Source organism: Artemia sp. Qi Xiang Cuo, chromosome 20 (assembly GCF_049724085.1).
Source record: "Artemia sp. Qi Xiang Cuo chromosome 20, ASM4972408v1, whole genome shotgun sequence".
In the NCBI taxonomy this organism is placed as follows: Eukaryota; Metazoa; Arthropoda; class Branchiopoda; order Anostraca; family Artemiidae; genus Artemia; species Artemia sp. Qi Xiang Cuo.
Window position 1 is genome coordinate 18,711,587 of NC_142813.1, and position 15,911 is coordinate 18,727,497.

The window sequence follows — 15,911 nt, forward strand, 5'->3', positions numbered from 1 at the left end:
CGGTCCTAAAAGCATTTTTTCTCAATTTACTTCTTTCTCTCAGCTTAATTCTGCCACAAAGAATGTTCGTTGACGGCAAAGCCGTGCAGGCTGAACTTGAGGTTCTCGAGGTATTGACTTTATTTTAGGTAAGAATATTGGTTTTTTAACTCATCTTAGTCAAAGCCGGATTGTAAATCTTATCTCCGGCCACATGTCTTTAAGTCTATATTTCTAGAGCTGTTACCAGATAGTGAAAATTACTAGTTTTAAAAATTCATCATCATCTGGCCCCGATTCGACTTCTGCTAAGGTAGTTAAAGCCATTCTTCCTTCAATAATTTTTCCTCAAAAAACGTGTTAATGTTTCATTTGAACATGGCAGTTCATGGTTCATTTGAGCATGGTAGTAAGCATTCTCGATGATCATTTTATGTGAAAGTGGCAAGAAATGATCCAATAAACTATTGCCCAAGTTCCATTTTGGTTGTAGATAATAAGACATTCTAAAAGGTATGCTTTCTCGTCTCATTGCTTCCTAAATTCTAAACAAATATTTCATGATTTTGAATTTAGTTTTCAAGTGAAGCACTCGTCAAAGCATGCACATGTAATCCTTTTGATTATGTTTTTTTTTTATTCTTTGTTAGATTCTGGATTACACTCTAGAGCTTCTGTATTTTTTTTTCCCAAGACATAACTGTAAATTCAACAACATTTCGTTTGCAATGAGTAGAAGAAAATTGTGCCACTTTCATTAAAAATTCAATGTACATTTAGGCAATTTTAAAGAACTCGAGACTTTGAATGAACCCTCTAAGCCAATGGACCGGAAACTATCTATAACCCGGAAGTAATTATTTTGTTCGGTAAACATAGTTTATTTTAATTGTAATACTTTAATTTCGCTACTGAGTATGATCACTGATGTATGTGATCGTAATGCATTTGATTCTTTAAGACATAATTTTTTTTGGTTAAAATCATCTCATTTGGTATAAATGGGAATACATTTTCTCGGTTACCAGTCCTTATTTGAATGGTAGAATAACTTCTGTTGATTCATTTTCCCACCCATCCTCAGAAATGAATTATAGCAGACTTATCCAAAGCAGACTTACAAGACAGCCTGAATCGACTCCTAAGTGACTTTCAATCCATCGGGCTTTCTATCAACATTGATAAGTGTGAATTTTTGTCCTTTAATGCACTTCAAAGTGATTCTGTCACTCTCGGAAATCAAGTTGTCAGTTCGGTATCGGAGCTGAGATATCTTGGTATTGCAGAAACAGTCATTAAAACTAGACAAGCAATTGTTAAGCAAAGAACTACCGCCATTAAATGTGCTTATGCGTCTGTAGTGCCAAATCGCGGACGCTACTTCAGGAAATCTCTTGCCTCAATTTATAGTTCAGTGTGCCTACCACACATAACCTACCTCGCCGGCGGATTCCACATGCTGTCAGTGAGAGACACTGAAAAAATCACAAAATGCTACTATAAATATGCAAAATTTTTACTGTACATGAATTCTCGCCTTGAAAAATATGGTCTCAGGGAGCCATCCAAACAATGGTTAGCATTCGAAATAACTCAGTCCTAAAAACTAAACTAGATAGACGACGTTTCTCACCTGTATTTATTTGAGTGTCGTGGATTACAATGAGTGTCGTATCTTTATCTTTTTGGAAGCTGGTTTCTTTTCCTTTTTTTTGTAGTGCTCCACTATAATCTATTTTTGTAGATGGTGGGTGAATAAATGTTATTATTATTATTATAGCGTTCCATGGAAATCAATTTTGGGGCCGGTATTATCTTTAATTTATGAACTTGAAAATGAACTTTTTTACACACCGAAAAAACACCTTCCTTAAATTAATGTTGACTGTCATGTAAACCATCTCATTTCCATAGTAGTAACAAGCTTCTTTGGATGTCGTTGTTTCTTTCGCGGACGACAGCACTCTTAGCACTTATGGGGGAGACAGAATTTGAGGATTAGTCAAATTTATTAGATTTGTTTCAAAAAGTACTTCTACGGTTTGATGTTGACTTTCTCATCCTAAATTTCCTAACTTGAGCTTTCCAATATTCTGACATGTTTCCCAGGTTTCTCTCAGTTACCTGAAATTCATAAGCCCAATGACACTATTAATAGCCCTAAGAATCATTATGTACTATTTGGGGGTTCAGACTTCACAGACCTCTTAAACAAAAGATAAGTTTTTTCCCAAAGAAATGGGTGCGCGGAATACACAAATGGCTCAGGAATAGAGATATTTGGACCAATAAAGAAATAAGCACACACCTGAATGGCAGCAGGGGATTCAACAAGCACATCTGAAGCCTCTTTCAGAGCAAGTGCCGCCTTCTGCTCACCCTTAGCAGCAATAACTTTTGCATTAGCTTCACGAGTAGCCTCCGCCTCTGCCGCCATTGCCCTCTGGAGTTGGACAGGGAGTCGAACGTCTTTACTGTAAAAGAGGAAGTGCAACCTACTAGAAAGCGATTACTTGTAAAAACAAAATTTGTAATCCAAAACAAGAGAAGGAAAAACAGTAACACTTAGCTAGAAATACAAAATGCTAACAGTGCTAACAGATTTACCTTGTAGTAAAAACAGCATCTTTTTCAAAAGAAGCAGCTCTATCCAATCATATATTAGATGTTAAGTTATATGTTTAAACGAGCAATAATTATGTATGTATGTATGTACATATTTTTTTCTCGAAAACGGCTTGATATTTTTCTCTGGAGATTAATACACACCAACATTTTCTGGCCTGAAAAACCAACCTAGATATGTCATATCTTTGCAAAAATCGTTTTACCCGCCCCAGCAACTTTGATATAATTTTTATAAATACTTTTGTGAAGTGAAATTAAGAGATCAAAATAATGAAAAGAACTGTCAAAAGAAAGTACGACAAATATTAGTCATCAATATCAATAGCCGTATTACTACTCATAAGGTTCTTCAACGTGAGTTAATTTTGCATAGATTGCACAGAATAATTCAAAGTTAAAACCCTGCCTGATTAGCAATTGATAAGCCTGTGTTTCTTAAGAATCAAGGATGAGAGTTTATTAAAAAATTTTCAGGGTAATTGTCTACCCGTCCGACAGACGGTTTTTAAAATAGTAAGCTGAACAAAAAATGTGGTTCTGTCCTCTTTTCAAGAGTTATAATGAGAGAACAATTGAAAAAGCTAGGACACGTTCTGCAAATGAAGGTTGACATATTGCCAAAGGTTGTCCTTTTCGGCCAACCATCTAGGACCAATAGAAAAGCAAGTTGTTATCGTATTGGGTGGGAGAAGGCCCTAACAAAGGATTTTTTGTCCATGTTCCCAAACATGGACAAGACTCTCTAAGAGATTTTTTGGCACATTTGAACTCTTTTGATTCGAATCTCCAGTTCACAATGGAACTCGAAGATTCAGGTAAGCTGCCTTTCTTAGATGTTCTGATTATAAAAACTAATCCTGGTATTGAATTTTATATATATATAAAGCAGACTCATAATGATCTATATCTACATTTCTCTTCACATCACCCTCCTTCTGTAAAAAGAGGGGTAATAATCTCTTTAGTCGACAGAGTTTTAAAAATTTGTTCCCGTAATCATATAACTTCTGAACTAAATTATGTCAATGATATTCTTTTTTGCAATGGTTACCCAATCAAACTCATTGAAAATATATTAGATAGACGATTAAAAAAGATAAAAGAACAAAATAGGGAGCTTGTCCCCCTTGATTCAGTTACACCGGCAATTGAGAAAAAAACTTTCATCGTCTTACCATACATCCCGAAACTTGGCGATAAACTTAGAAAAATTTTAAATAAACATAATCTCTCTGTTTCTTTCAGAACCGAACAAAAGGTTGAACATTTTTTTAACTCAGGAAAGGATAAAACAGACCCTGTACTGGGTAGTGGTGTCTACAGAATCCCGTGTTCTTGTGGAAAATTTTACATTGGTAGAACCCATCAACAACTAGGGGAACGTTTGCATGAGCACAAAATTTCAATAGACAAGTCCCTGAGATTAAAAAATAACAATGACAACTTTGATTCGGCATTGGCTTCGCATATTTTCGTAAACCCGACCCATCTAGTTCTGTTTGACGAGGCAACTTTAATATCAACTGTTAATGGCGTACCACAAACTTTTAAGGAGGTAATTGAGATAAAAAAATATATGAATCAAAATTTAGCAATAAATAGAGATACTGGAGACATTTCATTAAGCCCAATTTACGACAGTTTAATCTTGAAGGACTCAATCAATATTTTCACCCGAAAAAACTTAAAAGAACCTATTTGCATATCTAATGAAAACCGAAATTGTAAACCAGCCAAAATTAATGCAAGACAAAAGATCCTTACACAATCATCTTGGTAAATTTCATTTTCATTGATTCCTGCCTGGTTTTTTATTCAGTGTCTATTCTGTCTTTGTACAGGAAACTTCGAAAGGTTAGATTCTCGTTTTTTTTTTTCTTCTATTTTTTGTTTTTGTTTTATCACTGAGGACGACTTGGGAGAGGTCCTTGTCGAAATATTTGCTTATATTTTGTCTTCTTCATGGTTCGCTGGCTGACAAAATCCTCGTTTTTTCACCCTTTTTGATTTTATTTTTCATTTTGTTACTTTCTCTCTTCTCTGAGTTTCGTAGATCATAATAGATTTTAATTACTACTAACAACTCACAGCTGCACCAAGCCGACTGGGGCCAATACAGCTACGAACTCTCCTCTTCCACCCGAACCTATCCACAGCCTCCCTCTTTACACTCCAAGGAAGTTCCCACTTCCCTTAAATTTTTCTTTACGTCCTCTCACCCAAATCATTACAAATATAAGGCAGCGTCATTCAGCCAGGGGGGGGAGGCTGGAGCCCCCTGCCTCCCCTTATGGGCGCCCATGGTTCTGCCCACCTCATGAGGTTAAGGCTATCCTTGTAAAGGAGCACTTGTTTAAATAAAATCCCGTATCCAGAGGCACGTAGTCAGCAGATAATATCTGCCTCATCCCGGACGAACTCCACTCACCTTGTTCAGATGCTCCGTAAATATGTCCGTATATATGTCCGTAAATATGAATTCTATACCCTACTGAAGTTGCCCTCCTATAGAGGATCCTCACACGATGGTGTTCTGCTTCACAGATTTAGATCACTTTAAAAACGCTTTAGATTACTAATAAATACTTTACTACTAGGCTACTACTATTACAGCTATCAACTCACCGCAGCATCAAGCCGCCTGAGGCCAGCACAGTTATGCACGCTCCTCCTCCATCCCAATCTATTTAAAATCTCCCTCTTTACACCCTCCCAGGAAGTTCCCATTTCCCTTAAATCTTTCTTTATGACATCCTCCCACCCCAACCGCGGACGACCTGCTTTCCGTTTAGCCTTAGTTGGTTGTCCGAAAAGGACAATCTTCGGCAATCTGTCATGCTTCATCCACAGAACATGAACGCCAACACATGAGAAAACTCCGTTTAATGGAACTGTAACTAGATTATAAATCAATTTAATAAGAAAAATATAGAAAAATAAACGATCAAATATAGTCGTTTTAATCCATTCTTTTTTTCCTTTCCCAACTCAACCGTAAATAAAAAAAAGAAGAAAAAAATGACTTACATCTCAACCCGCTCAACCTTGACTCCCCAGTTGTCAGTTGCCGCATCCAGTGTTGCCTGCATTGTTTGTGAGATTTCTTCTCTGGACGACAAGATATCAGACATCGCTTTGGTCCCAAGGACATTTCTGAGCGTGGTGGCGGCAAGCAAACGGGTGGCATTGCTGAAAACAGAAAACATCTAATTCATACATATTTTATCTCCAAACGCTTTAATACGCTTCATTGCTAGAAGTGTTGGCAAACTGAAATAGTTTTTAATAGCTAATATTTTGCCAATTTCTGGCGGTTTCCTTGATTTAAAATTTGCATGAATGCTAGAGATAGTTACAAAGCAGGGGCATCAAGATTCATCAGCATAAATACACCCTGAATGCAGCAATGCCAATGGCTGAATGCAGCTCAAATTCAAAAAACGTACCATGAATCAATACTACTTATAAAAAAGAATGATTTCGTAGCTGCAAGAAAATACATTAGTGTCCGGTTATTTTGCCATGAACAGTAAAAAAGCTAACTTTTTTGCTCGTTATGGCTATCCCAGTGCAGATTCCGACTTTAAAAATCCTATAACCACAAATATTCATGATTCTTAGTAGTAGAAAATCTATTATCAATGTATTTTCTCTAAAAAATAAAGCATAAGAAAATAGTGGTCACCGACAAGACTCAGCCCAAACAAATTTTATCATTTAACTAAGCTCTAACACGCTTCCCATTGCAAATTTCCTACAGCAAAAAACTAGCCGGCATATATTGACTCACAAGAGACCTTCCAATTTATAATGCGTTCTTTTAAAAAACAACAGAGATTATTTTAAAAGAGTCTTTACCCCAATGCGCGCTTCTTGCATGGGAAACTATTAGCCCAAAAATTATCTACGGCCCTTTAAAAGGTAAACTGTTTAATATAAGCATCATAGCAGTATATGCTATCACCTGTGATGCAGCCGAAGCCCAAAAAGATACCTTCTACACAGAACTAGAGGATAAGACTAAAAGATTTTTAGAGTAAGACAACCTCATAGTAGCAGGAGACTAGAATGGCCGAGTTGGCCCTACTGACTAATTAGTCCGTCACGTCATCAGAACTATACATATGGACAGTGATGAAAAAATGGTGAGCGCATCATCCAGTTTTGTTGCGATCATAAACTTGGTGAACTCTCCGTTCCAAAACAAAAATTCACAACGCATCACCTGGTCCTCAAATTATAATACAACCATAGCACAAATAGACTATATTCTAGGCAGGCTCTGGTGCGAAATCGGCTTGATGGTCCGAATTCCGGTCTGACAGAGGATGCTCATATCAGATTTTCGCCCTCTCTTTGACCATGCAACAATGTGAAAGCTACAAACACCCACTCATCAACACATTTATAAAATACGTCGCTGCAATCGATTTAGTGGAACAGCAAATTTTGTGCAAGATTTTCCTTCAAGAAGGCATGCCGTAGGAATTTTCGACATCCTGGGCGCTCAATACCAAGGATGTGTATCCCGAGTCAGAGTCTAAAGCGAAGAAACCACATTGTTTGATGTAGACTGCGGTGTCAAACAATTCTGTGTACTCTCTCTGATCATATTCAGTCATTGCATTGATTGGGTCCTTGAAAACGCTCTCCATAGATTTGAAGGAATAGTAGTGGGTAGAAAGGTCATCTTGATGGACCTTTAATACATAGACGATGTAAATTTTCACGCCCTAAACTAAGAATTAGCCCAAAATATGCTTAGGGAAGGCAAGTTTCTTCCTATCCTTGCCTAGTGATAAACACAAAGAAAACAAAAGTTCTTGACCTGAACGTTACAATAGACTATCAGCTCATCCTCTATCATCTCCCACTTGAAAAGGCTGACAGCTTCGTCTGTCTAGGATCTGAGGTGAATTCATAAGGAGGATGCGATGAAGATGCCATCAGGAGAATAGATAAGATGTATTGCAAAAAGCCTGCGGGCCATAGCAACGCAAAATACAACCTACAAACAAAACTTGAGGAACAAAATACAACTTTAAATAATACAAACGAAGAAAAAAACCAAAAAGAACAACAAGGTTCAAACAACAACTATAATAAAATTTAGTTCCTAAAAACCATAACAAGCTATCGTTTCAAAGCTAATTTCCTATTTTTATTCCCTAAACGAAGAAACTTGCGCAACTGTTTAATAGCATATGCGTTCCTCTAAGACATCCCCTCAATTAACCAATATTCACTCCCAAACACATATCTGAAACATTCGTTCCGCAACTCAGACAGTTCTTTACATTCGGATACAAAACGAAACAGATTATCGTTCACACATTATGTGTCTCTGTTGCCTCTTGCGAGAGGAGTTCTTCTAAATTCACACATTCACATAAAGGGCAAAAATAAGGGCCTGCCAACAACCTAGACTTTCCCAAAAATTTTCTTCACTCACAAAAATCCAAACTTTTCCCTCGTACCAATAACAAATTCTTCAAATCATCTCTATTCAACCTAAATTAGAAATAAACCTCTTCCCCCAACACTCTTTAGCTTGGTAGTAAAGTCTCATAGACATATATTGGTCCTTACGGGCTTACCACTCAGACTCCTTGGTCATTTAGGGTTTCCTGGACTTCCTTCCATACCAACACGCTCTCATGCATCAGGCCTTCTTCTTCATTCCACATCTCCAAAAGGTCACAAAGGTCCAGTATTTTCTTGACCTGATTTAGCCATGAAACACTTCTACCGTCCTTTAAACTTTCCAAATAAGCTGACTTAAGGAACCGAACTCTAGGTAGCCTAATGCCTAATTATTTTATCCCAAAACTTCACGTTTCAAACCAATCTAACACTCCTTAAAGTTAAAAGCCCCAAATCTCCTTTCAGTACCACTGGACTAAACTAATCCTTCAAGCCTAAAATTCTATTAAAACATCTTATCTGAACTACTTCTAACTTCGCTAAATATGCACAGCTCAAGCAGAATTTTCTCAACCCTGCAAGCATCTTTGAATTCGTTGAGATATTAGCAGAGCAACAAAGATGAGTATTTACAATTCGACAGTTAGGGTTGTTCTTCTTTATAGTGTTGAATCCTGTTCCATTAAAGCAGCTATAGTGGATGCGCTCAGGGTCTTTGACATCGATTGCCCGCGTTCAATCTTACGCACGATCGGTGCTTAGATCATTTTCTAAAAGACGAAACTTGTAGACACTGTTGAAGCATCGACCGACTTTCAATCATCATCAAGCTTCACTGGCTCCAATGGCTTGGACAGGTTTTACGTCGCCCTGACGATAAACTCAGTAAACCAATGCCGCTTGATGAACACAAGGAGGACAGTTATATATAAGGAGGACAGAATTGGGAGAGATGGGTCAAATATTGGCTGAAGCTCACCAAAGAACTGGCAGAAGACTGACCGTCATGATATAATATCATTCAGAGGCTTTGTTCAGATGCCGAGTAAGTCAGAAACACCTACCGTAGAAAGGGGTAACTTTGAACGTTAGGGGTAACTTTGAACAAAATCAGTAACAAACATTAAGCGCTCTCTATCGCACGACGATACAATGGCTCGTTCGAACTTGTTGCTAGATTATTGCTAGATGGCGTCTGAATCAGTTGGTAGTTCTTGATATCAGCATCGGACAAAATCTTATCTTGTTAATTGCAAGAGAATTTGAGCAGTTCAAAAATGTGAAAAAGTGCTAAAAGTAAGTTACCCTTTTTTACTTAGATAAGCTGAACTAGGACTTTCATTTTGGCATTTTTCTATAGCTGAGGAGCCGAATGATAAGGTTTTCTGGTAAAATCTCTTCCTAATTCCAAAGGTTCAATTTGGCGGCAGTGTTCAATGTTTCCCGCAAGTATTTTGTTTTTTCGGGGTAACTTTGAACATTTGTTCAAAGTTAGCCTTGTCTTTCTACAATATGGATTTCAATGTTCTGTGCTGGCCAATTGTTAAAATTTGCGTTGAATTGGTGTAATAATAATAATAATTTATTTTTAACCCACTTTTAAGCAAAACAAGTGGAGTAAATTACACTAAAAACGATTACACTAAAAGAGTTTGCTCTGCTATTCAGACCTTTAGGAAACCATTGCGAATCAATTGATCCCAGGAAAACGCAAATCGAGTTCAGCTGTTAAACTTGGTTTTAACTACTGATTACATTTTGGACCACTTCCTAATTCTTTCAGGCCTACTTTTGTTTTTTCTTTGATGGAAGTCCGTTAGCAATCAATGGGAGTGGTGGGGGAAATCTCATCTACCAAAAATGAAGTTTCTGTACTACCTTGCTCTAATAGAGCTTTCATGAACAATTTGAAAGAGTCGTCTTTCCCAGCTTGCTGTGCAAAGACAGCTGACAATTGTAGATAAAAATTGGTGGGATTTTTCCTGTCTCTTTTGGAAAAACCTAGAATTGTAAAACTATTTGAGTTGTACATAATATTCCTTTGAAAATTTTGGTTTTATTTCCTTCTGGTTTCATCGTTGTCAAATACCCTCCAAAATAATGAATGAAACAAAGGGAGCAATATCCCTAATGATATGTGGAAATACAGAAGGCGATCTGCTTCCACCATTCGCGTGCTATAAAGTTGAGGGCACGTTTAGCTCATGGCGTACAGGAGACCCTAAAAGAGCTCTGTATGCTGTATATAAGTCCGGAGGATTTGAGAGCGAAGTTTTTGAAGAGTGGTTTATGTTGCTGGCACTCCCTCGCCGGAAGAAGAGAGCAGGAGTGAAAGTTTTGTTGGGTGACAACCTGTCTTCCCACTTTTCTGCCAAAGTGTTGAAAGTCTGCAGAGAAAACAATATTCGCTTTGTATGCCTCCCCCCTAACGCTACAGATATACTGCAACGAATGGACGTTGCTTTTTTCGCTCCAATGAAAAAAGCATGGAGGAAAATGCTTGATGATTACAAAATGGACAACCCAAACGAAACCGCGGTAAGAAAAGACAAATTCCCCCAGCTTTTAAAGCTACTCCTGGAAATTCTAGCCGCAAATGGAAAACCAACTCTTAAAAATTGCTTTTCCAAGTGCTTTTCACGCTCCAGAGTCATCCAGGACAACCCACTTTCGGCCCAGCATACTCCGCACGAGGTTGCGAACAACGTCATCAAAGTTTTATTGAATGTCCTCAAGCTCGCGGATTTAAAAAATCTGTAAGGGACGTCACGTGCAAATGTCTTAGCGTCGCACCAGGGACAAGTATTGGAGACGCAGAGGATTCAAGTGATTCAAGTTGCGAGTCCGACACGACTGACGTCCCAGCAGGATGCGAGAGCGAGTCTGAAATGGGAGCTGATGAGTCAGCGAGCGCTGGGCTCTCTATGCTGTTAAGCGGGGAGGTAGCCACAACGTATTAAAACTACCCACCAACCTCCGTGGATGGACGTTGGTTCATCGCGAAGTTCTTCATGGGCCGTATTTACAAGTATTTTGCAGTTTGGGAGGTAGATGCTACTTCCTATTACGGCTCGCTAAACGTGATCTGCCAGCGAAAAAACAAGAATGGATCCTTCTATTTTCCCAGGGTGAAAGGCTCAGCATCAATCCATCCTGACCAGGTACAGGGATATCTTCCAGCTCCCCGACTCACTCACTGCGCAAAATTTGCATTTTATCATGACTTTGGTCACCTGATACTGCACTAATTTGACTCTCTTTGGCCTTTTTATTTTAGAAGTAATGCTTTTCTCCCAATAAACGAGTTTTTTTTTAACTGGAAGTCTTACGCCAGAAGAACTCATCGACTGTTAAAAGTTACCTGTTGAAGTGTTTCAGTGTTAAAAGTTAAACGCCCCTTGTGGTAACTTCGAACAGCATTTTTAGATAGGTGTAGCTCTAACAACATGAGGAATAGCAGTTTGGGACAGTTGCCCTTCGGTGCAGAATGACGTATTCCCCAAACGTCAAAAATAGTTTTGAGTAAATACTAGTTTAAAGAAAAATACCACAAAAAAATCAAAATTTTTCACGATTTTTAGTTCAAAGTTACCCCGTTCCACGGTAGTCATGTTACAAGTAGAATTGAGACAGTATATCTAAATAATTGTCAATATTGCTTTCTGGATTAATTTATCCCTCCCATGGTTGATAAGGAAAGTAATAAGCAAGGTGCCAGTTTTTAAATTTTTGTTCTAAATAATAAAAATTGAATCTTTTGCACAACTAGAGGGGAATGCAGTTCCAAAGCAATGCTTGAAATTTAGCACAAATACACTTAAACAATAAACGTAGTTTATAAAATCATTCACAATATTTATTTTTAGCAATGGTTGGGCAATAGTACTTGCTAAAAATAGGTTTGGTGCCAATTAATATTAAAACTTTTGCGCGTGGAAATAAATGACTCGGTAGGTTAAATACTGAGCAAACTATGGAATTAAATAGTACTCAGTTCCGTGTGATATATTTTGCAATTTCCCTTTGATATTTGCAATCTTTCTGGATGCAATATTTCGGAGGGTGTTAATGAAGTTCCCACTTAAATTTTTGAAGTTTCCATTCATTTTGAACTTTCCACTAAAATTCATCCTAAGGCATATTTCTTTCTCTTTCACGGGTCATATTGCTTTGAAAAATAACATTCTACCTGGCCAACATTGTAACGAATAAACTACGCCAGGAAACCACATTTAAAAGGGGAATTCCATTTTTGTGCAAGTACGATCAGAGACACAAAGAATTCAATGCTATTACAGTAGCTCTAAGGGTAAGACATAAATACCTATAGTCATAAACATTTGTGATTGCCATCGTCGGGTCACATACTCTAAAGTAAACCACAGCATCCACGGCCACCGTCACAGAGTCTCTTGACAAGATCTGTAAGTAATAAAAATATACATACACTATCTTATCCAAATCAAGGGGGAGGGGGCTCAGTCCCCATCGTGTCACTCCTGAGAGCACATAAAGACTTTTTAAACGCCTGATTACGAGTTATATAGAATTTTAAGCCCGATTGCACAGAGAATCCTCTTCATCACCTTCGCAGAAGCAATAAAAAAAAACAAAAAAAAAAACGATAAGAAAATGAAAAGCAAATAATTTAAACATGAAAATAGACAAAGTGTTAAATCAAGACAATGAGGGAACATATGAAGAGTAGTCTGAATTTTTTTTTATATCACGTCCAGAAATCTTTTTCAGCAGAAAAGCAAAAAAGCAGTTTCTATTTTAGAATCTTCCAAGATATATTCGAAGATTTTCAGGCGATTTTTAGAGTCTAAGTCTTGGTCATTGCTTACAAGTACAAATAAAACAAACCCATGACAGAGTTGAGCCACGCGGGGCCAGCATCATAGCACATGAACGAAACGAAACGCTTTAATTATCCAACACTATACACGGTCATGCCGATAAGCGGCAGTTCTTGTCATAGTAAAATATAAGGCACTAAACATATAAAAATCACAGCCATAGCCATCGTTACGCTGATTCGAAATCTCACAGAGTCAAACTAAAACCTTAGACATTGAAGTATCTAACTATCTGTAAAAAAAAAAATGAAAAAAATGAAAAAAAAAGGAAAAAAATCTATTAATATATTTTTTTATTTCTTTTAAGTCCCTTTGTGACGAATTTCTCTAGACCAAGATGCAAATGAGAGTTTGTATTGTTTATTAAACATGGAACTTCACTCTGGTTTGGTTTTCAGCAGGTTATCAGTGATGAGTAACTGTTCGTCATTTCCTTTTTAGGAATTGTTTTTCTTTCTCCCTGCTTTCCCTACCTCCAAATGTATTTATCTAATGAAACTGCATCGATTCTTTAAAATATAAGTGTATAAAAAACAAAGGATTCTTGGAAGTTTGAACAATTTTAAGGTGCTGTTTGGACTTTTTTAAACTTGAATGATAAAAGAAAAGTTTTTTTGTAGTAAAGAGCAAATGACACTGTTTCCGTTAGGTGGTTTAAAAGTAATAGCCTCGGTAGCCCCACTCTTTTTTTGTGATATATTCTATTTATTTTAAGTTTGACTAAGATATTCATTCGTTTTAGTCATTACTGTTTCAATTTATTGCAAGACTTTATTAACGTTGGTTTTTATGTTTGTAATGGTTCTTTATTATTATCTGAAAAACATTTTTTTGTAACATGCATTGTTAATTGATTTATTCAGAGCATCAAAAACTCTCAGGACAATTCCAGGAACTATTAGAGAGGCAAATAAGGGTAAAAAAAAGGAAAAAAAACCCAGCAGGTTTGGTTTGTCAGTTGAAACACGTTTTCGTTTCATTAGTTTCACGGGTTTACAGGGACTTGAGACTTGTTTCAAACATCAGATCTTGCGAGCATTTCTCATTATAGAGATTGTATTCAGCCAGTAAGTTTGATTAGAAGGTGACAAATTTCTTTTTGGCAAGTCCACCCTGTTTTTTTTCTTACGGCTGGGAGATCAAGTTGAAACTTCGAAAAAAAAATTCTTGGAGGGGGAAGGGAAGGAGAAATAGAATTTATTGTTTTGAGAAAGGAGAAAAAATATTTTTGGTTTATTTTCACAAAAGAATATAAACTAAGGTCTTTTTTTCCTTTTCTTATAGCTGTCATCTGGCAGGCTATTTAGCTAGTTAATCCATTATCATCAGAGTGAATTTCCTTGGATGCCTAGAAATGATCGGAATATCAACAATACAAAACTTTAATGTTAGAATGACCCAAGCATGCACTTGACAGATTTACAAGGGGTGAGAGAAGAGGGGGTAAAAGAGACAAAAATATGTGAATCATACAAAAAATACAAAATGTGCTTACGAGATTCTCAAATATCTCAAGAATCAGGGTGGAGGGGTTACAGGATATAAAAAACTCCTCTGTAGCATATGTACTTGGAATATACTATGCATCCACGACTAACCCAATCTTTTTAATATTATAAACTATTATAGGGCCATCGAAAATAATTCTGAAGTAGCGCGACCTGCATTTAATGGAACTTTATTTAACGATGGAAAAATTTTTATTTCACGGTTAATAAAGCGTTAAAACAGCGTGTATTGAAGATTTTTCTCAAAACTCCAAGAATTCAGAGTTAAAGAGAAATTTATCACAAGATATTCTTTACTTCAAGGGAAATAGCTGCTACATAAACATTTTAAATTTTAAACATTAAAATTGTCAACAATAGAATCGACTTCCTAATCTAGACACAGAGGTTGTGAAAATATTTTTCACTTTTCCCTAATAGTACCTACCTCTTGCGGAGGGACATCGAAAGATTTAGTTCTCAAGTCAACTCTTCTGTAGCTGTCCACACAAGGGAGTAGAAAAAATAGACCAGGTCCCTTTGCTCCGCCTTTGATAAGACGCCCAAGCCGGAATATCACGGCACGCTCATACTCTTGAACAATCTAAAAAAGCAAAGAATAAAATATTATAATAGCACCTAAGTATAATAAATTGGTCAGGACGATTTTAGAATTGTAATCGGCCCATTCACTGAGCAATGTAAAGTATTAGTATTTCTCTTAATCCTTTTATTAGCTTCCACAACAGAAAATTTATCATCCTAATTCTGTAGGCAAAGACCATACCACTTGAAGTGTTTTAATTTTTAATGCTTATAATGAGACTGTTTACGGTCTATTAAGCCATCTAAAGTCATAAATTGCAAGTTTAAAATCAGACGGTTTATTTTCATTTTAGCTAACACAAAATGTAGAGCTATCTCTGAGATTAGGAAGGTCTTAATTAGTGTTTTATTGCCAGCTCCGTCGTCACTGACACGCTTTGCCAAATAATCAAACTCAATCACGCACATCTTAATAATAAAAAGGAAGAAAAAAGGGGACATGAGAAAATATTTCGTTTTAGAACTTACCAACTTAAGTAAGACCTCGTCACGGCGATCAATGTCAAATTAAGAATGTTTCACTAATTAGTTTAAGTATCACACCATATTTTTGACACTATAAAATTTCAAAATAGGACAATTTATATAGTGTTTTTTTTTTATATTATCACTTTCTTCGGGCGCATTTTTTTCAGTGCATACCAGATACATAAAGGTATAAAAAAGAAGTTCAGATGCATCGAATAGTTTAGGACTTCCTTTCAATCCATTCCGGAAAATTTTTTTCATAGCAAGAATTCTATCGTATGGAATTTTATTACATTGAACAAAAAGTCTTTATTAAAGCCAAAAAAATTCCTTGATGACACATTTAAAACTCTGTATTCACATAATCTTCATCCATACGGCGGAAGGCAGACTCACCAGAATGGTACAGGAGTGGCCGCAAAAGGGAATCCAATGAAGAAAATCGAAATATTAACTTTTC

At 36.7% G+C, this 15,911-nt stretch overlaps 1 protein-coding gene across 2 annotated transcripts in view; it reads right to left on the reverse strand.

Moving 5' to 3' along the window:
* The window catches only part of LOC148939964 (stomatin-like), a 68,262-nt gene that overhangs the window by 5,907 nt on the left and 46,444 nt on the right, over positions 1-15,911 (reverse strand). For both annotated transcript variants that reach the window (XM_089106399.1, XM_089106398.1), the window contains exons 4-7: positions 14,826-14,981; positions 12,356-12,453; positions 5,635-5,796; positions 2,288-2,453 (exon numbers count right to left, since the gene is read on the reverse strand). In XM_089106399.1, the coding sequence (XP_088962525.1) occupies positions 2,288-2,453; positions 5,635-5,796; positions 12,356-12,453; positions 14,826-14,981 (582 nt within the window). The remainder of the gene's footprint in view (positions 1-2,287; positions 2,454-5,634; positions 5,797-12,355; positions 12,454-14,825; positions 14,982-15,911) is intronic.